Genomic DNA, 19377 nt, shown 5'->3' on the forward strand with positions numbered 1-19377 from the left:
TGTGCTTCGGGGTGGGAATGTACTGGGGCAGCACCTTAAGAGAGAAACTGCGTTGATGGAAAGTGGGATTTTATGAGCCTAAAGCCTTTTAAACCAACTGTATTTAAATGCTTTGGCTGGGCTTCTGCTTTACAGTGGGGAAGAGGCCCTGGCTAAGCAGAACAGTGGGAGAGGTGTGGAGGGCCAGCATATAAAAGACTCCTTTCCGTTGCAGTTTTACCTAGTTCTTTTCTTGGTGTGACTCATTCATGTGCGCACCTCAGGATGTTTGTGGAACGTTGGCATTAAGCAGAGGAGGTGACGTTTTCCTGGCCAGTGTATCCTGCACGTCGTGGCTGCCCCAGGACACAGAAGGTGGACGACGCCTGCACAGTGATCACAGGCATCCCGTGTGACCCACCGCCGCCTCCCCTCTGCTAGAGCCTCCACTCTTCCCGTCCCCCCGCCCTCTGGTGTGGGAAGTTCCTACACTTGTGTTCTGGCAGAAGCATTGCCCAGTCCAAGTAACCAGCTTCGGGCTCCTCACTGGGTCTGGCAGAAGGATCCACGCCGTGTGCGTGCGGAATCATAATTCAAGTCCCGTCACGCCGCGCGGTCTCATCTTTGAGATGCCACCAGTCCCTCCTGCCTCTGCTCCAGCCGCGAGTGCTTCAGTTGCCCCCCTGGGTAGCTCTGCTCTGGCGACTGGCAGGCGGGAAGCTCAGCTCCAGTTCTCCTCAACACTCACAGCTGGTTGCTAGGAAGCCAGACTCAAAAACCAAGGCATCTCCGAGTTGGGAGTTTTCAGGTAACCCATAGAAGGTAAAGAACTGATCCTCTACACCAAGGCCATTATCAGGCTTCTGGGGGGTGGGGTGGGGGGGGGGTCTGGGCAGCCTCAAGGCAGGTATTTGGACAGGGCAGGAAGTTAAACCTGGGTAGTGGCTTGGAGCTTTGAAGTATGACCTTTCCACTTAGCAGCACTAGGTAGGTGTGAATTATGTTGAAACATTAGTGGGAATTGAGGGTTCTTGTAGTTGAGGGGCTGGTGAGGGGTTTTCAGAAGGGAATGAGGGCCACTCCACCAGCTGCCTCTGAGGAACAAGTGGGCCGTGTACACACACCGTTTCCGAAGTCCTCTCCTGCCCGCAGGCACTTACATTGTGCCAGTCGGTCCCCACGGCCCTCTGAAAGAACACAGTTGACGCCCAGAATTGCACCTGCACTACTCTTCAGTGGTCTAGCATTTATTTCACTAGCCCTTGAGGATTCACTGAGTGATCGGCAAGGAAACCCAACGTCTCAGCAGCCCAGTTTCTGTGCTCTACTTCCTGACTCCCCTTCCCTCAGCGCTGGGGCAGCCTGCTTGGGGCACGAGCAACAGCACGGCTTCGCTCCTCTCAAGATAGAAAAACAGAGGAGATAAATATCTCGGTAAGGCAGATACCCCTGGGCCTGACACTAGGAGAATTAGTGTGCTTCTGGTAGGTGAGATGGGGAAGAGCACGGGGTGGGGGGTGGTGGTTGGACACGACAGCCAACCTTCTCTGGGTGCTGGCAGATCACCGTGCTCAAGATACAGGGCACAAGGACCTGCTTTGAAGCAGGTGAACAAGTGCGAGAGGACTGAGCTCCGAGGAAAAAAGCAGGTTTTCCCAAGCCATCGTGCTTTCTCTTTCCTCCCCATCCCACTTGTGCCAGTGACAGAAAACCAGGAAAGGACACCATGTGTTTGCCAGGGTCAAGTGATGGGGCAGGAGACGGATGGGAGCAATGGAAGGCCACTTGCCTCAAGAATCAGAGAGCAGCTGCCCTCAATCCACCTGCTCTTCCACAGAGTCAGAGTCTTCGTGGGCTGGACCCAACAGGCAGGATGGAGGGCTAGTTGCGGTGAGCTCGCGGCAGAAGCCAGTGCGCTGGAGACATGGGGCAGCATCTGCCTCCCTAACTAGATAAGCAGGTCAAGAGCAGAGCTGTGCTCTTCCAAAGCCATCACCCAAGAACCAGAACCCACAGGTGGAGCCTCTGAGGTGTGGTGGCACAGGCTTGTACTTGATACACCTGTGCTCGGGGCCAGGGACCCAACACACGGCGGAGCAGAGGGGAAAGGAGGGCATCTCCGAGATACAGAAATCGGCACCCCGACTCTGGGGCAGCTAGGCCAAAAGCCCACAGAGCACAGAGGAGAGCGGGCACTTGGGGAATTTGTGCTTAGATCATGGACCATCTTCCCTTGTCTCCAGCCTGCAGCTACAAGCTATGAAGTGCGATCTGTCAGTGGAGCTCTGCAGCAAGACAGAGGGGGCTGTTAGGTCACCATGAAGGCCCGCTTTTGAACCCCCGTGGGAATCGCAGCAATGTGTCACCAGGCCCGGGTGTGCACCGGTGCCTCCAGCCCCTTCCCCGCGTACTCTGCACACTGAAAGCCAAGATGCATGCAGGGCTCTGGCCCAGAGGACCCCGTTTCCAAGTGTGTCTCCCCTGGATTCACTCTCCGTGGCTGCTTAGCAGCCTCAGTCTTGGCATAGATTCTTCCTGCAGGCAGGCCCCGCCTCTGGGAGTGCCGTCACCCTGCAGACCCAGGGCTGGCCCCCCAGGGCCTCCGGGCCAAAATTCCAGTTGTGCAGCCCCGAGCTGGGAAGTCAGATCTTGGGCCGCCAGCCTTTGATGAACTGCATGATCTTCTTGACCTGCAGCTTGGTGAGGTGAAAGTCATCTGCCAAGATGTCCTCACTGAGCTGCACGAAGATGCTGCCATCAATGCGCTCTCGGGCAAAGAAGCTCACCACGTCCTCCGAGAGCCCGATGAAACGCAGACTTCGCGAGACCTCTTCCAGGGAGAGTGCAGACAGGTCAGCGGGGGGCTGCCAGGAGGAGGCATCCCGGCCGCCCCAGCCTGTGGCCCCATCCCGGGGACTGGCCGGAGGCCCTTCTAGGCGCCCCTGGGTGAGAAGAAGTCGTGCTCTGCCTGCTTCGGGCCCCTGCAGGGCCACGGGGGACAGGGGGGCGGGGACCTGCCGCAGCACCAAACCTTCAGGCTCAAAGGCCTTGGGGGGTCCAAGTGGCAGAAGGCCAGGCCCAGGCCCAGGAGCCCTCACAGCTCTGGGCTCCTGACAGCGCAGCAGCTCTGGCTCTGGAGAGCTGCCCCGGCCCAGCTCAAAGGGATCAGAGGGCTCCAGGGCGGGTGTCTGGCGCTCAGAGGAGGAGGAGGAGGAGGTGGGACAGGAGGAGGAGGCAGCGGCCGAATAGGCCTGGCCTGGAGGGCCCGGGCCCGGGGAACGAGCGGGGCTGGAGGTAGCCAGGGGACCTGAGCTGGCTGTGGGCCCAGAAGGGGAGGCGGCTGAAGGGCCGGTGGGGTAGGCAGGCCCGGAAAAGGGGTTCAGAGCTCCAAGGGGAGCGAAGCGTTTCTGGGGGTGGGAGGGCTTGAATGGAGGCGGGCAGCTGTGGTAGGTCTTGATGGGGGTGTCGACCCCCCAGAGAGAGGGAGCTCCACTGCTCAGGGGCTCTACAAGGGCCCGGGAGGCCTGGCTGGGCTGCGTAGTCGAGGGCAGGGGTCCCGGGGGTGGGCGGCTGGGGGACTCGCCCACCTTGCAGTCTCCCCAGGTGCATGGGTAGCAATAGAGGGAGTAGGTATCCGGTGACGGAGAGCCACTGCCACTGCGGGAGCCCGCCCTGTGGTCAAAGAGACAGACACAGATGGAAGGGTAAGCACAGCAAGAGGGAAATGCGACAGGGCCACACACACGACACAGCAAACCACTGCTCCACCAGGTCACGGAGGCCGCTGCTCCGATCTCAGCAGCGCTGGCCCGCACCCCAGCCCCCGAGGCCTGAGGCCCTCTGAGATTGCCCTATTCTTTCTCCCGGCACCCCCCTCCCCAGGAAAAATTAAACTAAACTGAATTACATAGAAAACTTTCAATAGCAAGGAGCACTCCACCCTGTGGCAGATCCCACTCTGGAGGGAAACAGAGCAACACTCCCAACCAGTTGTCATCATTTAGGAGACAAGCGAACTGAAGCAGGAAGCCCCGGACCCCGGACCCCAGGGCCCCCTCCCTCAGGTACTGCTCAGAACCTCTGAACCTCTGAACCCCGGGCCTGAAGTCTTCCTCTTCCTCAGCACTGGCTCCCCTCCCCACCCTCCCCTGCTTCAATCCACCTGAGGAGGCCCAGGACCAAGAGAAGGAAGGGGCTCACCCATCCTGGAGGCCAGAGGAGTAGTAGGAGAGGCTGGAGCTGGGGGAGTGGAGAGGCTGCAGCCTGGGGAAGCGTGGGGGCACCGGGGGACTGCCCGAGAGCCGGCCATTGGCGCTGCCACCTCGGGGGGGCACAGGAGGGGCATTGAGCAGGCGGCACTCCTCCTTCACCTGCAAGCACAGGGCCATGACGCCACCCTGGTCCCCAGGCAGCTGGGCCAGGGCGGCGTCTGGGACTGACACTGCCCCACTTTGCCAAGAGCCTGCCTTGCCTTACACCCCAGCTGCTCACCCACCCACCCACCCCTTCTCATCTCTCCAGCCTGTTTCATTCATCGAGAGCCGACAACACATACACTGTCTCCTGTGGCCTTGGAAATCCATCTTGAATGTAAGAAAAAATAGAGAAGTAGATAAAAACAATCAGTTAAGTAGACATATTCCCTCCTCAAGGAAAAGGAGAGAAATAAGAAGAAAAAGGTGTAATGAGGAGAAGAAAGGGAAGGAAAAGTATCTGCTATCTGGATCCCTGCCTTATAGGTCAGACACTCAAAAGTGGACTCCATGGGATGTTCATAGGTGTTGTCCATAGTCTGTGCACAAGCTCGGTTGGAAAATTCTGTGTTAAACACAGATAAACGGGCTTCCTTCGTGCAGGACCTCTCAGAGCCTTTATTATACCAATACTCTGCGGCTCCAAAGTGAGGAGGGGGAAGGCTGGGCGTCACAGACTACATCTTCTAAACTTACTTCACCATAGAACCTTCTTTACACTGGACAACTTAAAGGACTCCTTGTTCTGTGGAACCTTCTGGGTAACACTGTTCTAGGCTCATCCCCAATTCTCCGAGGCTGGGGACCTGCTGGCATCTTTGTCCCCACAACCCCCAATGCCACCGTCCCTGGTATCCCTTCCTACAAATGCTCCTGCGTTTCTTTCCTCCTTGTTTTCTCCCCTTTCCCCACCTTGGCCACCCTCTGTCATACACTCCGGGGGCTGGAGACCGAGATGCCAAGACTGGGGCCCAGGAGAACGAGCTTTTCAAGCCCAAACCCTGACCCCTGGCTGGCCACCTCCCTGGAGGATGGGGCCCACAGAGATCAGAGCCCGGCCTCCCCCCCTCCTCGCCTCCACTGCGTCCACTCACCGCCTCGGATTTGGGAGGCACGGGAGGCGGGGCCGCCTCGGGCTCCAGGCGGGGCGGCCCAGCGGCCCCGAAGGAGATGAGGTCGGGCCCCGGGAGCGGCCGGGTCCTGCCCTCGGCGAGGCCCTCGGCCGCCTGGTGCGTCCACAGCTCCTCGTAGGGGATCTCGGCGGGCAGCGCGGCGGGCTCGGGCGCGCCGGCCCAGTCGGGACTCACGTACTCCTGGTCGCCGTCGCCGGGCGGGCCGGGGCCGGAGGCGGGGGCGCGGGCGGGCCCGAGGGCGCGCGGGGGCGCGGGCAGGCAGAGGCGCGCGCGGCGCGGGCTGGCGCAGTCTTCGGCCAGCTCGGCGGGCGCTTCGCGCACGGCGGTCGAGTACTCGTCTGGGTCGAAGCGCTCGCGGCAGTAGGAGGCGCTGTCGCGCACCAGGCGCTCGACACGCGGGTCCCCGGCCAGCAGGCCCTGCGGTAGCGCGAAGCGCGGCGTGTCGGTGAGCAGCAGGAAGTGCAGCGGCGCCGGGCCCTCGCGGCGCAGCGCCAGCCCCAGCACCACCGTCTTGGAGATGATGCTGACCAGCTTGTAGCAGTGGCCCTCCCGCACCGGGTGCAGGTCGTAGGGGTTGCGCGGCGGCCGGCTGGGCACCAGCACGTTCACCGGGAGCCGCACGCGCTCGATGATGGCGCGCACCGTGTGCTCGCCCTCCTGCATCTGCAGCTCCAGCGGGCTGCGCGTGCTGAAGCGGCCCTGGCACTGGAAGGGCAGGCTCAGGCTCTCATTGGTGCGGTGGTTCATGCAGATGAGGCAGGGCATCTTGCCTTTGATGGGCCTGGCGCCCCCGCTGCCACCCGCGGCCCCCGTGCCCCCCGGGCCGCCGCCGCCGCCGCCCACCCCGGCCAGCGCCCCGGCCCGGCCCAGCTTGCGCAGCAGGGTGGTGAAGCGTGAGCGCTCCTTGGTGGTCTTGGCGCACAGGATCTCCGCCTGGCCCATGAGAGTGAGCTCGTCGCCGGCGTGCAGCGTGAAGTTGTACACCTCGCTGTCCTCGCTAAACTCCCCTGACACCACCTGGGGATCCCAGAAACGGAGGGAGGCCTTAGGGCCCCGGGAAAGCCACCGGGCCGGGACCCAGGAGGACAGCGCTCCTCTTGGGGCTTTCCCAGGGCTAAGACCAGATCAAGAGCAGTGGACTGAGGACAGTCCATCCTGGAGAGGCCACGTGGTGGCTGTGCAGCCTTCAGTGAGTTACCTCTCGGGGAGCTTAGTTACTCTTACTTGGAAGAATTGCTGTAAGGATTAAATAGACTATATGTACAATGAAATACTTTGAAAATACTAAGCATATGGCAAATTTTGTTATCATTTTTTACAATTAGGGCGATAACAATCCTCCACCTATTCAGCAAGACTGCTCTGAAGAGAAATGAATTGATGGATAAGCAGAGGGTTTATAAACAGGCAAGAACCACCTGTACATAAGTGGGGGACCATGTGCACTATGTGCCCCACAGCTATGCTACCACCACCAGTGGCTGAAAGGATGGCTGCCCTGAAAGACTTCGCAGTCAGGGTGTGACCCTCCACACACACTTCCTGCTTCCCCACCTTTTGCAGGAAGCTCCAGGAAGTTCATACACCTAGCCAGAGGCTTTCAAGGGGCTGCCAGAAGCCACACTGTGACACTTTTACCTCTTAGAGCTCAAAGGCCACCCTCCAACCAGGGTCAGGCTTGCCCCCGAGGATAATGGAAACCTGGGGGCACCGTGCCTGGTGCAGAAAGGACTAACCTTGACACTGAAGGTGATGGCTTCCATCACAAAGATGCGATCAGGGAAGACGCTGGCCACCTCCTCCACGCTGCTGAAGTACCTCACTGGCTCCCGAACATCCCGGGCCTGCTCCAGGAGCTTGAACTTCCCTGCACAGGAGGGGATGCAGGCTGCTGCTAGGGTGGGCCTGCTTGCTGGCAGCCTAGCCTGCTTCCGGAGAGACCTCATTGTCTCCGCTTCTTGTTCCCCTCATCTCAGCTAGCCTCTCTGTAACTCAGGTGGTCAGAAGGGCAGGTTTGCACTAGTGGAAGGAGCTGGTCAGCTGATTCAAGCCTCAGCAGGGAGGTGAGCACAGATTCCTAGCAACTAGAGCCCAGCCCTCACCCAGTGGGCAGCTTGTGGGTGTGTGATAAGGCTAGCAGCTGCCTGCCCAGAGAAACCCAAGTGCAAACTGGCACCCAAACACTTGGACACAGAGCTATCCTCGGACCAAGCGTTAGTGTGGCACTGGGGGTGCTGATTCCTAGCTTGGTCCCAGCCCCACTCTGATTTGCTATGACCCTACACAAATCCCTTCCTTTCTCTGCAGCTTTGAGTCCTCAGCAGAGGAAGCTGGAGCAGATGCTCTTGGGCCCCGCCTGGATCTGGCATTCTATGTATCTGCGTTGGATTGCTAACCCACACTGATGCAATGGGCAGACCAGGGGCCCAGCCCCAGTCTTTGGAGGTCCAGGGAGAGCAACTCTGACTTCTAGATCTGTTCCCAAATCCTCCTCTGATCCAACATCCAGCCCCACTGTCCCAGAGGCCTCTGATCTGAGCCCAGCAAAGCCTCCTCCCTCAGATGAGGTCTTCCCAACCTGCCGTCCAGGCCTATGTTTTGGCTGGCTCAGCAGATGCCCCCAGCAGACACAGACTTTAAAGAATGATGATAATCCGTAAAGCTGACACCCCTCTGTGTAAACTATCTAACCTCACTGGCCACACACCTTTTATGTGCCCACCTATGTGAGCACAAAGACAGGCTGTGAGCCACGCTGGCATCTGGACAGATGGCCTCTTCTTAGCCCTCACACAGAAGGAAGAGAGTCCCGTATAAGCTGAGAGAAGGCAAGGCGACTCTAGCGTCTGTAGTGTTGCCGGTGGTTGCTGCAGTCATAGCCCATTCATTTGTTCATTCCACAAACATTCGCGGAGCACCCACTACGTGCCAGACACTAGCCTTGCCCCGACAGGGGGTGCAAATCTGGGTAAGACAGTCTGCCCACAAGGAAATCCAGATATAGTGTGTGATGGCAGGATGTAACAAATGCTACACCAGACTCATGACAAAAGAGTGAGAAGACCACTGAGTTGGGGGAAATCTGCCTGGCAGTCTGAGGGGATCATAAGAATGAAAAGAGTTTTACAGAATGGACATTCCACATGGAAGAAATAGCATGAGCAAAGACACAGAGTCACGGAAGCAGACTGCCTGCCCAAAGTGGTGAGTGCCTGGAGAGGAGGACTTGAGGGGGGTGATGACAGGGGTGAAGCAGACAGCGACTGGGTTATGAAAGTCTCTGAATGCCATATGGTAGGATTTTACTCCGTAAGAATGAAACCCCCTGGAGTGTTCTGAGCAAGGAAAGACCAAGATCAAAGTTGAACTCTATAAAGATAACAGGGACACCATTCAGGTAAATAACTCAGTAACGAGTTCTGGAAAAGAGCCAGGGCAGCAACTGAGGGACTAGCAAAAATGAGCGGACCAAGAGGTACTTTCGAGGTAGGGAGCCTCGTCGGACTGTGGTGACTGATGAGTAGGTGGTGGAGGAAGGGACTCGGGTCACCAGCCTGGCCAGAAATGGAGACGGCAGAGCTGTTAACCAAAACTGAGACCCTGGAAGGAATGAGTTGTGGAGCACCAGCCGAACTGGGGAGGCCAAGTGAGGCCCTGCAGGGGGTGCTCCTAGGGCAGGAGAGCGTGTGGGTGCAGGGCTTGAGGATGCCTAGTCAGAAGTAACAGACAGAAGGTCACCAGCCCACAGGAGGCAGCGTCAGCTGTGGGGCAGGCAAGATAGCTCAGGAAAGAGGAAGAACAGAGGATCTTGACCCTTTGGGGACCCTCTTCCCAGAGAAATCCCACAGTGTACCCCTAGCAGGAACACACAAAAAAGCATTTTGTATACAGTACAGGGGGGCGGTTCTTGGAGCCCCCAAAGCCCAACCAGAAACCCGGATTGAGACACCCACTCCCTAATGCAGAGTATGAAGAGCAGAGGGCCAGGGGCAGAGACTGAAGCATCAACATCTATGAGCAGGAAAAGTGAGAACCAAGAAAGAGAGGGGGAAATGCCCAGGAGAAAGCTGGAGGGAACATACCCCACGTCCCATCCCCCATCCTTCCCCAACCACTCTGAGACCCTGGTAGGAAGAGGCCTGGATGAGTCACAGCCCTAGAGGGCAGCAGGGATAAACTGGGGAGGGGACCGAGCAAAGAACAGTGATCTGCAGGTCAGAAAGCAGGAGTCACAGATCTGCTACCATCCAAGAAAAGTAGCCCCCATCCCTCACCCAGTCGCCTCCCCCATATCCACACACAAACCCCCCAACCCCAAGCAGCCAGGCAGGGAGAAGTGCCCACTGCCGCCTGTGGGGAGAGCTGGAGCCAAGTCAGGGCTGGAGCCGGGGAGGGGGGGGGGGGAGGATGTGGCAGGGAAGATCGATGTAACCATGGCAGCCGGCACCACCCCCTCCGCCGCAGCCTGAGCCCAGAACCGGTCATCACTGCCGGGAGGAAGGAAGGTAGACCTCCCGGGGGTGATGCTCTGGCCCCTGGAAGCCTTTTCCTCCCTCTGCAGCCCCACTGGGGGCAGCTTCCTCTCCTGTCTCCCCCTACATAAGACCCGAGGTCCCCTGCGGCTGTAGGGACCTGCCCCACCCTGGCCTGCCCCTCCTCCCTGTCCGTGACTCCCAGAGCACGTATATGCGGCCCCGACCGTCCCTTCCAGCCTGAAGCAGGGTCTTGTTTGTCACCCCTCCCTGCCAGCACCTGACCCATAACAGACGCTCCATAAAGAACGGTGGGTAAATGCACAGACCTGGGAGTGGGACAGACCTGGCTGAATCCCAGCTCTGCCACCTACCACCTGTGTGGCCTTGAGCAAATTACTTAATCCCCATGGCTTCTGTTTTCCCATCTGTAAAGTGGAAGCATACTACTTGGCTCAAGGGACGCGTCTGCCCGGTGCTCCGCAGGGTCCGCGACCGCGCGGGGAGAGGCACCGCGCGGAGGGCAAGGCGGGGAGCTGGCGGGGTGGGGGTGGGGGGTCGTCCCGGAGGAGTCCGGTCTCCCCGCCTCCCCGGGCGGTGGGCCTTGGCCTGGAGACCCGGCTCTCCAGCAGCGGCCCCCACGCCCCTCGCTGCAGGGCATCGCCCTGAGCCCTCCTCCCCTCTCCCTCCCCCGCCTCCCGCGGCTCTCTCCGCGGTCCGCCCCGCCCGCCGGCCCGCGCAATTATTAATTCATTAGGAGGAACCAGCGCTGAGCTGTGCACTCAGAGCTTCCTCATTAACCCGCTGGCGGCCCAGCCCCTCCCCCTCCTAGGGGGGCCTCGGCCACCCAGCCCCCATCCAGGCGGGGCCCGAGCGGCCCACCGGAAAGATGGAGCTGGGGATGCGACACCTCGGCAGGCCAGCTGTCACCCGCCGTACACAAGGGCACCGAAAGAGATGGGGGGAAAGGGCCAGGAGCCCCGTGGACACAGAGTTCCCCAGAAGGCTCTGTACCTTGGTTTCCCGGATTTTTAATGACACAACCGGAATGGCACAGTAAGTCATATTTCTGTCAGTGAAGGCTTTTTCCAATCTTTGTTGTTGTTTTTTTTTTGCATCGAACCTGTGCCCCCAGCAGTGCAAGCGCCGTCTTCACCACTGGACCGCCAGGGAAGTCCCCCAATCTTTGCTTTTTTTATCCCAAGAAGAAGACCTGGGACCTCTCCCTGGACCTAGGCCAGATACCCAGGCTGGGAAGTTTCTAGCTTGGGCAGGCCTCCCCGAGGGCTCCAGGCCAGGTCAGAAAGATGCTTGAGACAGTTTCCTCATGTTTAAAATGGGCTCTGGGGCTACTGGAGAACGAGGTGCACAGGGCGCCGTAAAGGGCAGAAGCCCCGTAAAGGGTTTAGTCCTGTCCCACTGGCTCCAGGGAGACCCAGGCAGCGCCAGAAGGGGAACAGCGTACCTGTGAGGAAGGGACGGTGAGCCTTCCCAGCTCAAAGGATTCCAACCTTTGCTGGGGGGTGGGCAGCAGTTAAACACAGAACTGGGCTGACTACTAACTCCTGGAGCTTGATAAAACTTCCTCACAGGGTTGCTGTGAGGATGCAATGACAACAACGCTCTGCCCAGTGTCTGAAACGCAGCACGTGTTTAATATGCAGGAGCTGTGGGATCCTGGGCTCACATGGGGGCATCTCTGGGATGGGGCCACCAGACTCGCATCCCTCCCACACAGGGGACAACAGCCCTGCATTCCTGATGTGGCAGCAAGCAAGAGCCCAGGAGTCAAGATACCTGGGTGCTAGCCCTTGCTCTGCTGCTTACCAGCTGTGTGACCCTGGGCAAGTCACTTCCCTTCTTAGGCCCTCTGTTTCATTGTGTGTAAAACGAAAGGGCTGTACTTTCTTTTTTTAGCAGCAGAATCCTTTCTTCAAACAAAATCTTTAGGACATCAGCATCATATATATAACAGATAAAAGTAGAAATTCATTGCAGAATCTTATTTAAAAGCCTAAAATTTTAACATTCACTTAAGTCAATCAGTGAAAACAATAAGTTTAACACAAAAATTGGGAAAAACAGGATTAGAGCAGGCAGATGCAGCCACATAATCAGCCTGAGCATCCCTTTGTTTTTGAAGTCTTTCGGTTGCACAGTACTGAGAGGATCCTAGCAGGAGATTTTCTCTTTGAGGGTCTGTGCTAAAAGTGTTAATGAGGCAGAGGTACCACCTGTATGTAATGGTACATACCGAAGGTCTCTAGTCAGGGTTAAGGTTTGATTTGTAGCAGTTTGAGGGTGTGGGTACTTTTTTTTTAACATTAGTTTCAAATCTATTTTAAAATAAAATGGGAATCAAAGGTTTGCAACCAGAAACCCAGGGCTCCACAAAACAGTATGAAACCCACTGGGCCCTAACTCTAACCCTAACCCTAATCACCACCCTGCCAGCCATGACCTTGCTCACTCCTGTGGCTCTAAGGAAAAGCCAGTCACCAACAGTTTCCTCCAAGACCTCCCCACACCTACCCCCCTGCCTACACCTCCCACCGGCTCTGCGCCATCTGTCCCTGGCTGGGCACACCTGGGTACTGCAGGGGGATGTCAATCTTGGGCCCGATGACATAGTGACCCTCCTCCAGGGTGTGGGCTGTCACCGTTGTCCACTGGCGGCAGGAGTGAATGAGCAGGATGTCTCGCTCACTGACGCCCTCGGCATACTCCCCTGAGAGGGGAAAGGAGGATAGAGGAGGAAGGACAGGAAAGAGAACGTTAGGAGGGGCAGAAAGAATAGGCAGGGTGATCCCCTCACCTCCTCAGCGAGACTGCACCGGGGACAGCTCCCCATGACCCCTGTCAGACCAGCAACGCTCAAGGGACAGGCAGGCTGCCAGCTGTGACCTCGGGGCTGAATCAGGCCCCCTCTCTCAGGGCTCAGGCTCCCGATGGGGCCCCAGCAACCAGCCCAGCCTCCGTCCTGCATTCATCATGCGACTGGACTGCCTGCTGTCCCAGGCCCTGTGCTGGAGCCAGGGGCTCCCAGCGGATGAGCCCAGCCTCTGCCCTCCAGGAGCCCTTAGGCCCAGGGGGAGGTGGGAAGAGATGTGAACAGAGAATACAGGCCAAGTTTGAGCCGCTGAATGGAGGCTGTCTGAGTTCTCACAGAAGGGGCAGTAAACTAGCCGAGGGGGAGTGTGGGGCAGGAGGGAGGATGGGAGACAGTGCAGAGCAGCAGACACTTGAGCTGGGCCTCAGAACCACCTGAACTGAGACCAGCAGAATTCTCAGCCCCCGAGTCGGCTCCTCGGCCAGGAAAGGAGGGCCTCGGTGGGGCACAGAGAGGGCCGAGAAGGGGCCGTCCATGGTGAACCCCAGAGCTATGGGTCACTCAGGTCAGGAGAATGGCAGGGCTTACAGGAGCTGATTCCTGGCTCTCTTTGGGCTCTCTTTTCACCCACTGCCACAGACAGTCTCCTGCACACAAGGGACCTCAAAGGAGAGAGGAGAAAGTCTCAGATACCCGCTGATCCCACCTCAGAGAATCTGCTTCTTGGCTCTCCCTCCCTCAGCCCTTCATCCCCCCCAGTCTTTGGAACACAGTGATGAAGGCCAGAGGAAGGGGATGGATTTAGAAGAGTGATGGGGGCTAGTCCTGGGGGAAGCTGCATGGGGGCCAAGCCGTCGGGAGGGGCCTGGGCCCCAGAGGCTCCAACCCCAGCACCGGTTTCCAGGAGAGCAGAAGGGCTGGCCCAGCTTCCAGGAGGCCTTTGAGCCGTCTCCTGGTTGCAGCTGGTGAGCAGGGTGGCGGTGAGGGATGCCTCCTTCCCAGCCCCCTCAGATGCAACTTAATAAATTTCTGCCACCCAACCAAATGGGAAATGGTTTACTCTGATGGCTGGGGACTCCCTGAAGTGTGTGCATTTGGTCGGGGGAGGGGAGGATGTGTTCAGGACCTGCAGGAAGGGCCTGGCTTCCACCCTGTGTATGGAGCGGGGAGGGGTGAGCCTTTCTCCTCAATTCCTCACCTGAGGCAGAGGAGGCTTTCCTACTCTGTAACCTCCTCTTAGAGCTCTCCTAAGCCCCAGGCTGCCCTTCCAAGGGATGCAGGCCACAGTCACACAGGACACACACCAACAACCATGGTTCATGGTCACCAATAGTTGAGCCAGCACAGCCACCTGGCCCACAGTGATAGGGGCTTGCTTATCACCCCAATGACACAACTCAGTCCCATGGTCCCACTAAGGGGCCCCTCCCAAATGCACAGGCACACAGGGACCTTCAAGACTTCAAGACGTACTTTTGATCACATATTCACACTCACAGTTTTGATCACATAAGGTGACCACAGCCATAGCCACCATTGTCACAGACAGGCACCAAGCAACTGGGCCATCACACCAGTTGCTCATTCCCTCATTCATTTACTCCTTCCATAATCTTTGTTAGGCAGGATGCCCTACCTCAAGGAGCCTGCAGCCCAGTAGAAGGACAATAAACTGACCATTACAACGGGTTACAATAGGAGACAAGACAAGGGTGCCAGAGGTGTCAAGGGAACCCAAAGGAGGCCTGCCAGATTGAGAAGCTCAAAAAGGACCCCCCCCGGGGGCGGGGGGGAGATGCCAAAGAGGATGTGTGGGAAGTGGCCAGGCACAACCTAGGGCCAGCATATTCCATTCACACGCAGACACACACAGCCTTGCTGTTGACATGGGCGGTCTCGGCATCACGCGCCGACGATCCGGAAAACAAGACGTTGGACTGCCGGGCAACCCTGCCCGACGGCCCAGGCATAGACGCTCTCACCGAGCCCGCTCCTGGGACACGGTGACGCTCACTGTGCCCACTCCTCGCCGCCGCAGGTCGGAGGAGAGGCCGCTGGCCCCGCGGAGAGGAGAGGAGAGGAGCCTGTGGCCGCGGGCTCCATTAGCATTCAGGGAAGCGAGTGTGCCAACGCGGGCCAAACCCCTATTCTTCTCGCACACAAAACCCCCGGCCTGGCTGCCAGCCCCGGCTCCTGCCCCTCCCCCAGCCAAGCAGCCCCTCTTCCCCCAAACGGTCCACTTGCTCGGCGCAGCCTCCGGGCGCCCCTCTCGGGCCCGCAAGCATCAGCAGAGCAGCCCGGGCCCCCGGGCCCCAAGGAGAAGTGGGGCAAGATGTGGGGAGGTCCGGGGGCTCGGGGGCCCGCCCGGCGGGAGGACTCGCTCACTCAGGCCCAGAGGTAGTCTGCCGGCCCCCGGGGACAGGAGGCTGCTCCCCAGGACGCGAAAGGAGGGTGCGAGAAGGGTCCCAAGAGGCACAGAGCGGGGCTGGGGGGCGGCGGCGGTGGGAAGACAGAGTCCGAGGCCCAAGGGATACGGGAGGATCGGGGTGAAAGGCCGGAGACAAAAGGATGGAAGGGGGGCGCGGCCCGGGCGGGGGTCTGAGGGCGGCGAGGGAAGGGGGTGCACCGACGGGGCGGACTTGGCGGCTCCGCCGCGCTCCGGGCTCCAGCTGGGTCGGAGAACTCTGTCCCGGGCCCGGCCCCAGTCCCTGTCCCAGGTTTCTGTCCCTGTGCCCGTCCGTGGGGCCCAGAAGGAGGCGGCTCCTCGGTTCGTGGGCCCCGGGTCTCCGGGGAGGCGCTCCGGGAGCAGCGCGGGGCCCGCGCCGAGGAGCGGGAGGGCAGGGGCCGCATCCTCACGGCCCCGGGAGAGTCCCCGATGGCCCCGTGGCCCCCCAGTCGCCCTTCCCAACACCCCCGGTACCTGGCCCGAGGCAGGCAAGCGTGGGCAAGCGGCAGCGGCTGACGATGAGGTCGAGCGGGAAGGCGCCCATGCTCCAGCGCAGGCCCGCCAGCCCGGCCGCCAACTTCTCCATGGCATGGGCGTCCCCGGGGCCGCCGTCCCGGGGCCCCGACGGCCAGTCCCGCGCGGCCCGGGCTTCCGCGCCCGCCGCCACCTCCTGGGGCCGCCGCGGCGCTCCCCGCCTGGCGGCCCGGCCGGTGCTGCGGGCGTCACGTGGCCGGCCTCCCAGCGGGGTGCCGGCCCCCGCCCCCCGCCCCTCGCCCCACCCCCCGGCCCGCGCCCGCAGCCGCCGCCAAGGCCCGCCTCCCCGCCGGCCCGGCTCACCCGCCCCATCCCCGAGCGTCCAGGTGACAGCCGGGGACCGGGACCCCCGGCGGGCGCCAGGAGGGAAAACGTGGACGCGAAGCGGCATCCCCGGGGTCGGCGGTGGGGGTCGGCCTCCCCTTCCCCGCCGAGCGTGTTCGGATCCCCCTTTCCTCGCCCGCTGGTGCCCCGGCCTCCGGGAATCGCCTCCAGTCCCGCTCGGGGGTCCTGCTTCACTTCCCAAAGCTTCTGCCGCCGCGATCCCAGCAGCGGTTGCTGCCTTTAGGACGTATATTACCTCCAGCTTCACACATCCTGGCGAGGCCGCTTAATTAACCCCATCTTACTGATGAGCAAACAGACTCAGAGAGGTCAAGTAGCAGCTTGATTTGAAGCTAGGTTTAACTGCAGATCCCACCGCCTTCCCAGCTTGTCGCCGAAGCCTAATACCGCCCCCTCCGCCCCCACTTTCCAAGTTCCCGGCGCCTTCTTACCGATTGTCACCAGTCCGTGAGCCAGATAGCTCCAGCATAGACATAAGCTGGTGCTGAAAGGGCTGCATGGACTCTCGTCCTCAGCCTCGGTACCCCAGAGAGATCCCCCCTCAACACACACACACAAGCGGAGGTGACTGACATCCCACATCAGGTGACCTGAACCCCAAGAGAAACGGCACCAGATAAGATGAACACAACTTCTCAGAGGAAGAGACATTTCAGATCACTGTTCAATCTCCATCTTTTGCAGAGGAAAGAAACGGAGACTCCAAGAGCAGAAATGCTTTGCTCCAAGGTCACACAGCAGGAAAGAAGCAGCGCTGTGACTGGAAGGCAGTTTGTCATCCAAACTGGGACACCTTTGAGAGTGCAGGAGGTGCTAACAGGGATAGGTTTATAGGCATAAACCAGGACAGAGGGTGTAAACCAGGACCAGACCATTCGGTCGCCCTGTGTCTGAGAGAGGCCTCTGAGCCTGGATGTAGACGCCACATCTGCAGCTTCTAGTTCTCAGTATTGCTGGTTCACCTCAGCCCTAGACCTCAGTTTCCAGCTAAGCCCCTCTATCCCCACCGAGGCATTCACAGGCATTCCATGTCAACAATCACACCTGAACCCGGTCCTCTTTCATTTTCTATCCCAGCTAAGGACATCACCTTTCACCTGGTCCCCCAACCTGGAACTCTTCTTAATCCTTCCATCCAGCTGGTCACCAAGTCCTGGCAATTCTGCTTCTGCCGTTTGTCGTGTGGCCCTTCCTCCTCTCCAACCCTGCTGTCCCAGCCGGACTGCAGTTCCTCCTCTGATCTTTCCTCCAGGACACACTTCATATTTCATACCAAAACCCGTGTAACTCTGGATTTTGGCTGAGTCAGGGACCACACAGGTGTGAGGAATCAAGCAGAGCTACCTAACTGGTTGGACCCACCCCCAATTGTTGTAGAATGTTCCAGAGCCTTTCTAGGGCTTTTTAACTGGTGGCAAATCTCCAGGGACCTCTATGTGCACATACATACATCCCTTGATTTGTTCAGGGCTCAAGAGCCATGTAGGAAGGAAGTCAGCTTCACCTTGAGTCAGAACCGCTTAGATCTTTCCTTGGGCTGAGATTGCTGGAAGACAGCTGGCAGCACTGAGAGCACAGGAAGCAGCCCGAGGGAGGAGGGTGCTTAACAGAGAGGCCAGAGGGAGCAGCTGGGTCTGGAAGTGAGAGAGCTGGGGGCCTAGGTGATGTGTGAGGCTGTGCCTGAGCTTCACCCTCTGGGAGAGTCTGTGTGGGGGACAGAGAGGGCTGAGGGGCAGAGGCAAGAGCTGGGTCACTGGAATCCCAGCTGCTCTGCTGTGGGTTCCCCCTCTGACAGGGCTGGTGGTGACAAGTAGAAGGGAAGACATACAAGAGGTCAGTGGTCTGAAGGAGGAGGCAGGGAGGGGGGCATGGCCCTGGCAGAGGCCCACTGTTGGTCCAGAGGCCAGGCTGTGGCAGAGTTTGGCCAAGCTGCCCGTGAGTGGGCAGAGTGGTCAATGGAGCAGAAAGATGGTGGAAGTGGCCAGCAGCAGCTCAGGTTATGTGTAAAACAAACCCACTCCACCCCACCTAGAAGGACGGATGGCCTTCTCTGAGCCCATGAACTGGGGGAGGCCAGAGAACATTTGGATAAGCACCTCTGAAAATTCTAGGAAATGTTGTAACCAATTTTTCTTTCAGAAAATTCTAAATGTAAACTAGAGATAATAGTATTATGAATCCCCCTGTACTCATCTCCCAGCTTCAACACTTACCAGCCCACGGCTGATCTTATTTCTGTTTATTTCCCCTCCTTATAGAATTTTTTTTAAAACAGCTTTATTGAGTTATAATTCACATACTTTACAATCCATCCATTTAAAATGTACAATTTCGGTGTTTTTAGTATACTCACCATATTGTGCAACCATCACCACGATCTAATTTTCAAACATGTTCATCTTTCCTTAAAAGAAACCCCTATCCATTAGCAGTCAGTCCTTTCCCCAGCCCTCCTCCTATCTGTAAACAATCGCCAGTCTACTGCCTGTCTCTATAAATTTGTTGATTCCATACATTTTCATACAAATAATAAAATGTGTGCTCTTCTGTGACTGGCTTCTCTCACTTAGCAGAAGTTTCAAGATTCACCCATGTTGCAGCATGTATCAGTACTTCATTATTTTTATGGCTGAATAATATTCCAGTGTATGGATAACCACATTTTATTTATTCATTAGTAAGCTGATGGACATTTGGGTTATTTCCACCTTTTTGGCCTCATGAATAATGCTGCTATGAACGTTTGTGTACAAGTTTTTGTGTGGACATATGTTTTCACTTCTCTTCCTTGTGGTGGAATTGCTGAGTCAGATGGTAACTCTATGTTTAACATTTTGAGGAACCGCCAAACTGTTTTTCAAAGTGACTGCACCATTTAACATTGCCACCAGAAATATATCGGGTTGGCCAAAAAGTTCGTTTGGATTTTTCCATTAACATCTTACGGAAAAACCCGAACGAACTTTTTAGCCAACCCAATATGAGAGTTCCAATTTCTCCACATCCTTGCCAAAGTGTATTGTCTGTCTTTTTAAGTCTAGCCATTCTAGTGGATATGAAGTGGTATTTCATTGTGGTTTTGATTTATATTTTCCTTAATGACTAACGGTTCTGGGTAACTTTTCATGTGCTTATTGGATATTTGTATTTTCTTTGGAGAAATGACTATTCAAATGCTTTGCCTTTATTTGTCTTTTTATTGTTGAGTTGCAAACATTCTTTTTATATTCTGGATATAAGTCCTTTTTCAGAGATATGATCTGTGAATATTTTCTCCCATTTGATGGGTTGTCTTTTCACTTGATGATACTGTTTGCATCACAAAAGTCTTTGCTTTTGATGAAGTCCAATTTATCTATTTTTTTCTTTTGTTGCTTGTGCTTTT

General features: G+C 57.7%; 1 protein-coding gene across 2 annotated transcripts; it reads right to left on the reverse strand.

The window, feature by feature from the left end:
• Positions 1 to 770: 770 nt before the first annotated feature.
• Positions 771 to 15840, reverse strand: GAREM2 (GRB2 associated regulator of MAPK1 subtype 2). Of its 2 annotated transcripts, XM_057558204.1 has the most exons (6): positions 15588 to 15840; positions 12425 to 12565; positions 7102 to 7232; positions 5327 to 6382; positions 4180 to 4349; positions 771 to 3651 (listed from the first exon to the last, which is right to left on the reverse strand). In XM_057558204.1, the coding sequence occupies exons 1-6, from the start codon at positions 15697 to 15699 to the stop codon at positions 2622 to 2624; spliced, it is 2640 nt and encodes an 879-aa protein (XP_057414187.1). In that variant the 5' UTR covers positions 15700 to 15840; the 3' UTR covers positions 771 to 2621. The 2 variants fall into 2 exon arrangements, with proteins under 2 accessions (XP_057414187.1, XP_057414188.1); XM_057558205.1 differs by lacking the exon at positions 12425 to 12565.
• Between the last annotated feature and the right edge of the window lie 3537 nt (positions 15841 to 19377).

Source organism: Balaenoptera acutorostrata, chromosome 12, assembly GCF_949987535.1.
Source record: "Balaenoptera acutorostrata chromosome 12, mBalAcu1.1, whole genome shotgun sequence".
NCBI lineage: Eukaryota > Metazoa > Chordata > Mammalia > Artiodactyla > Balaenopteridae > Balaenoptera > Balaenoptera acutorostrata.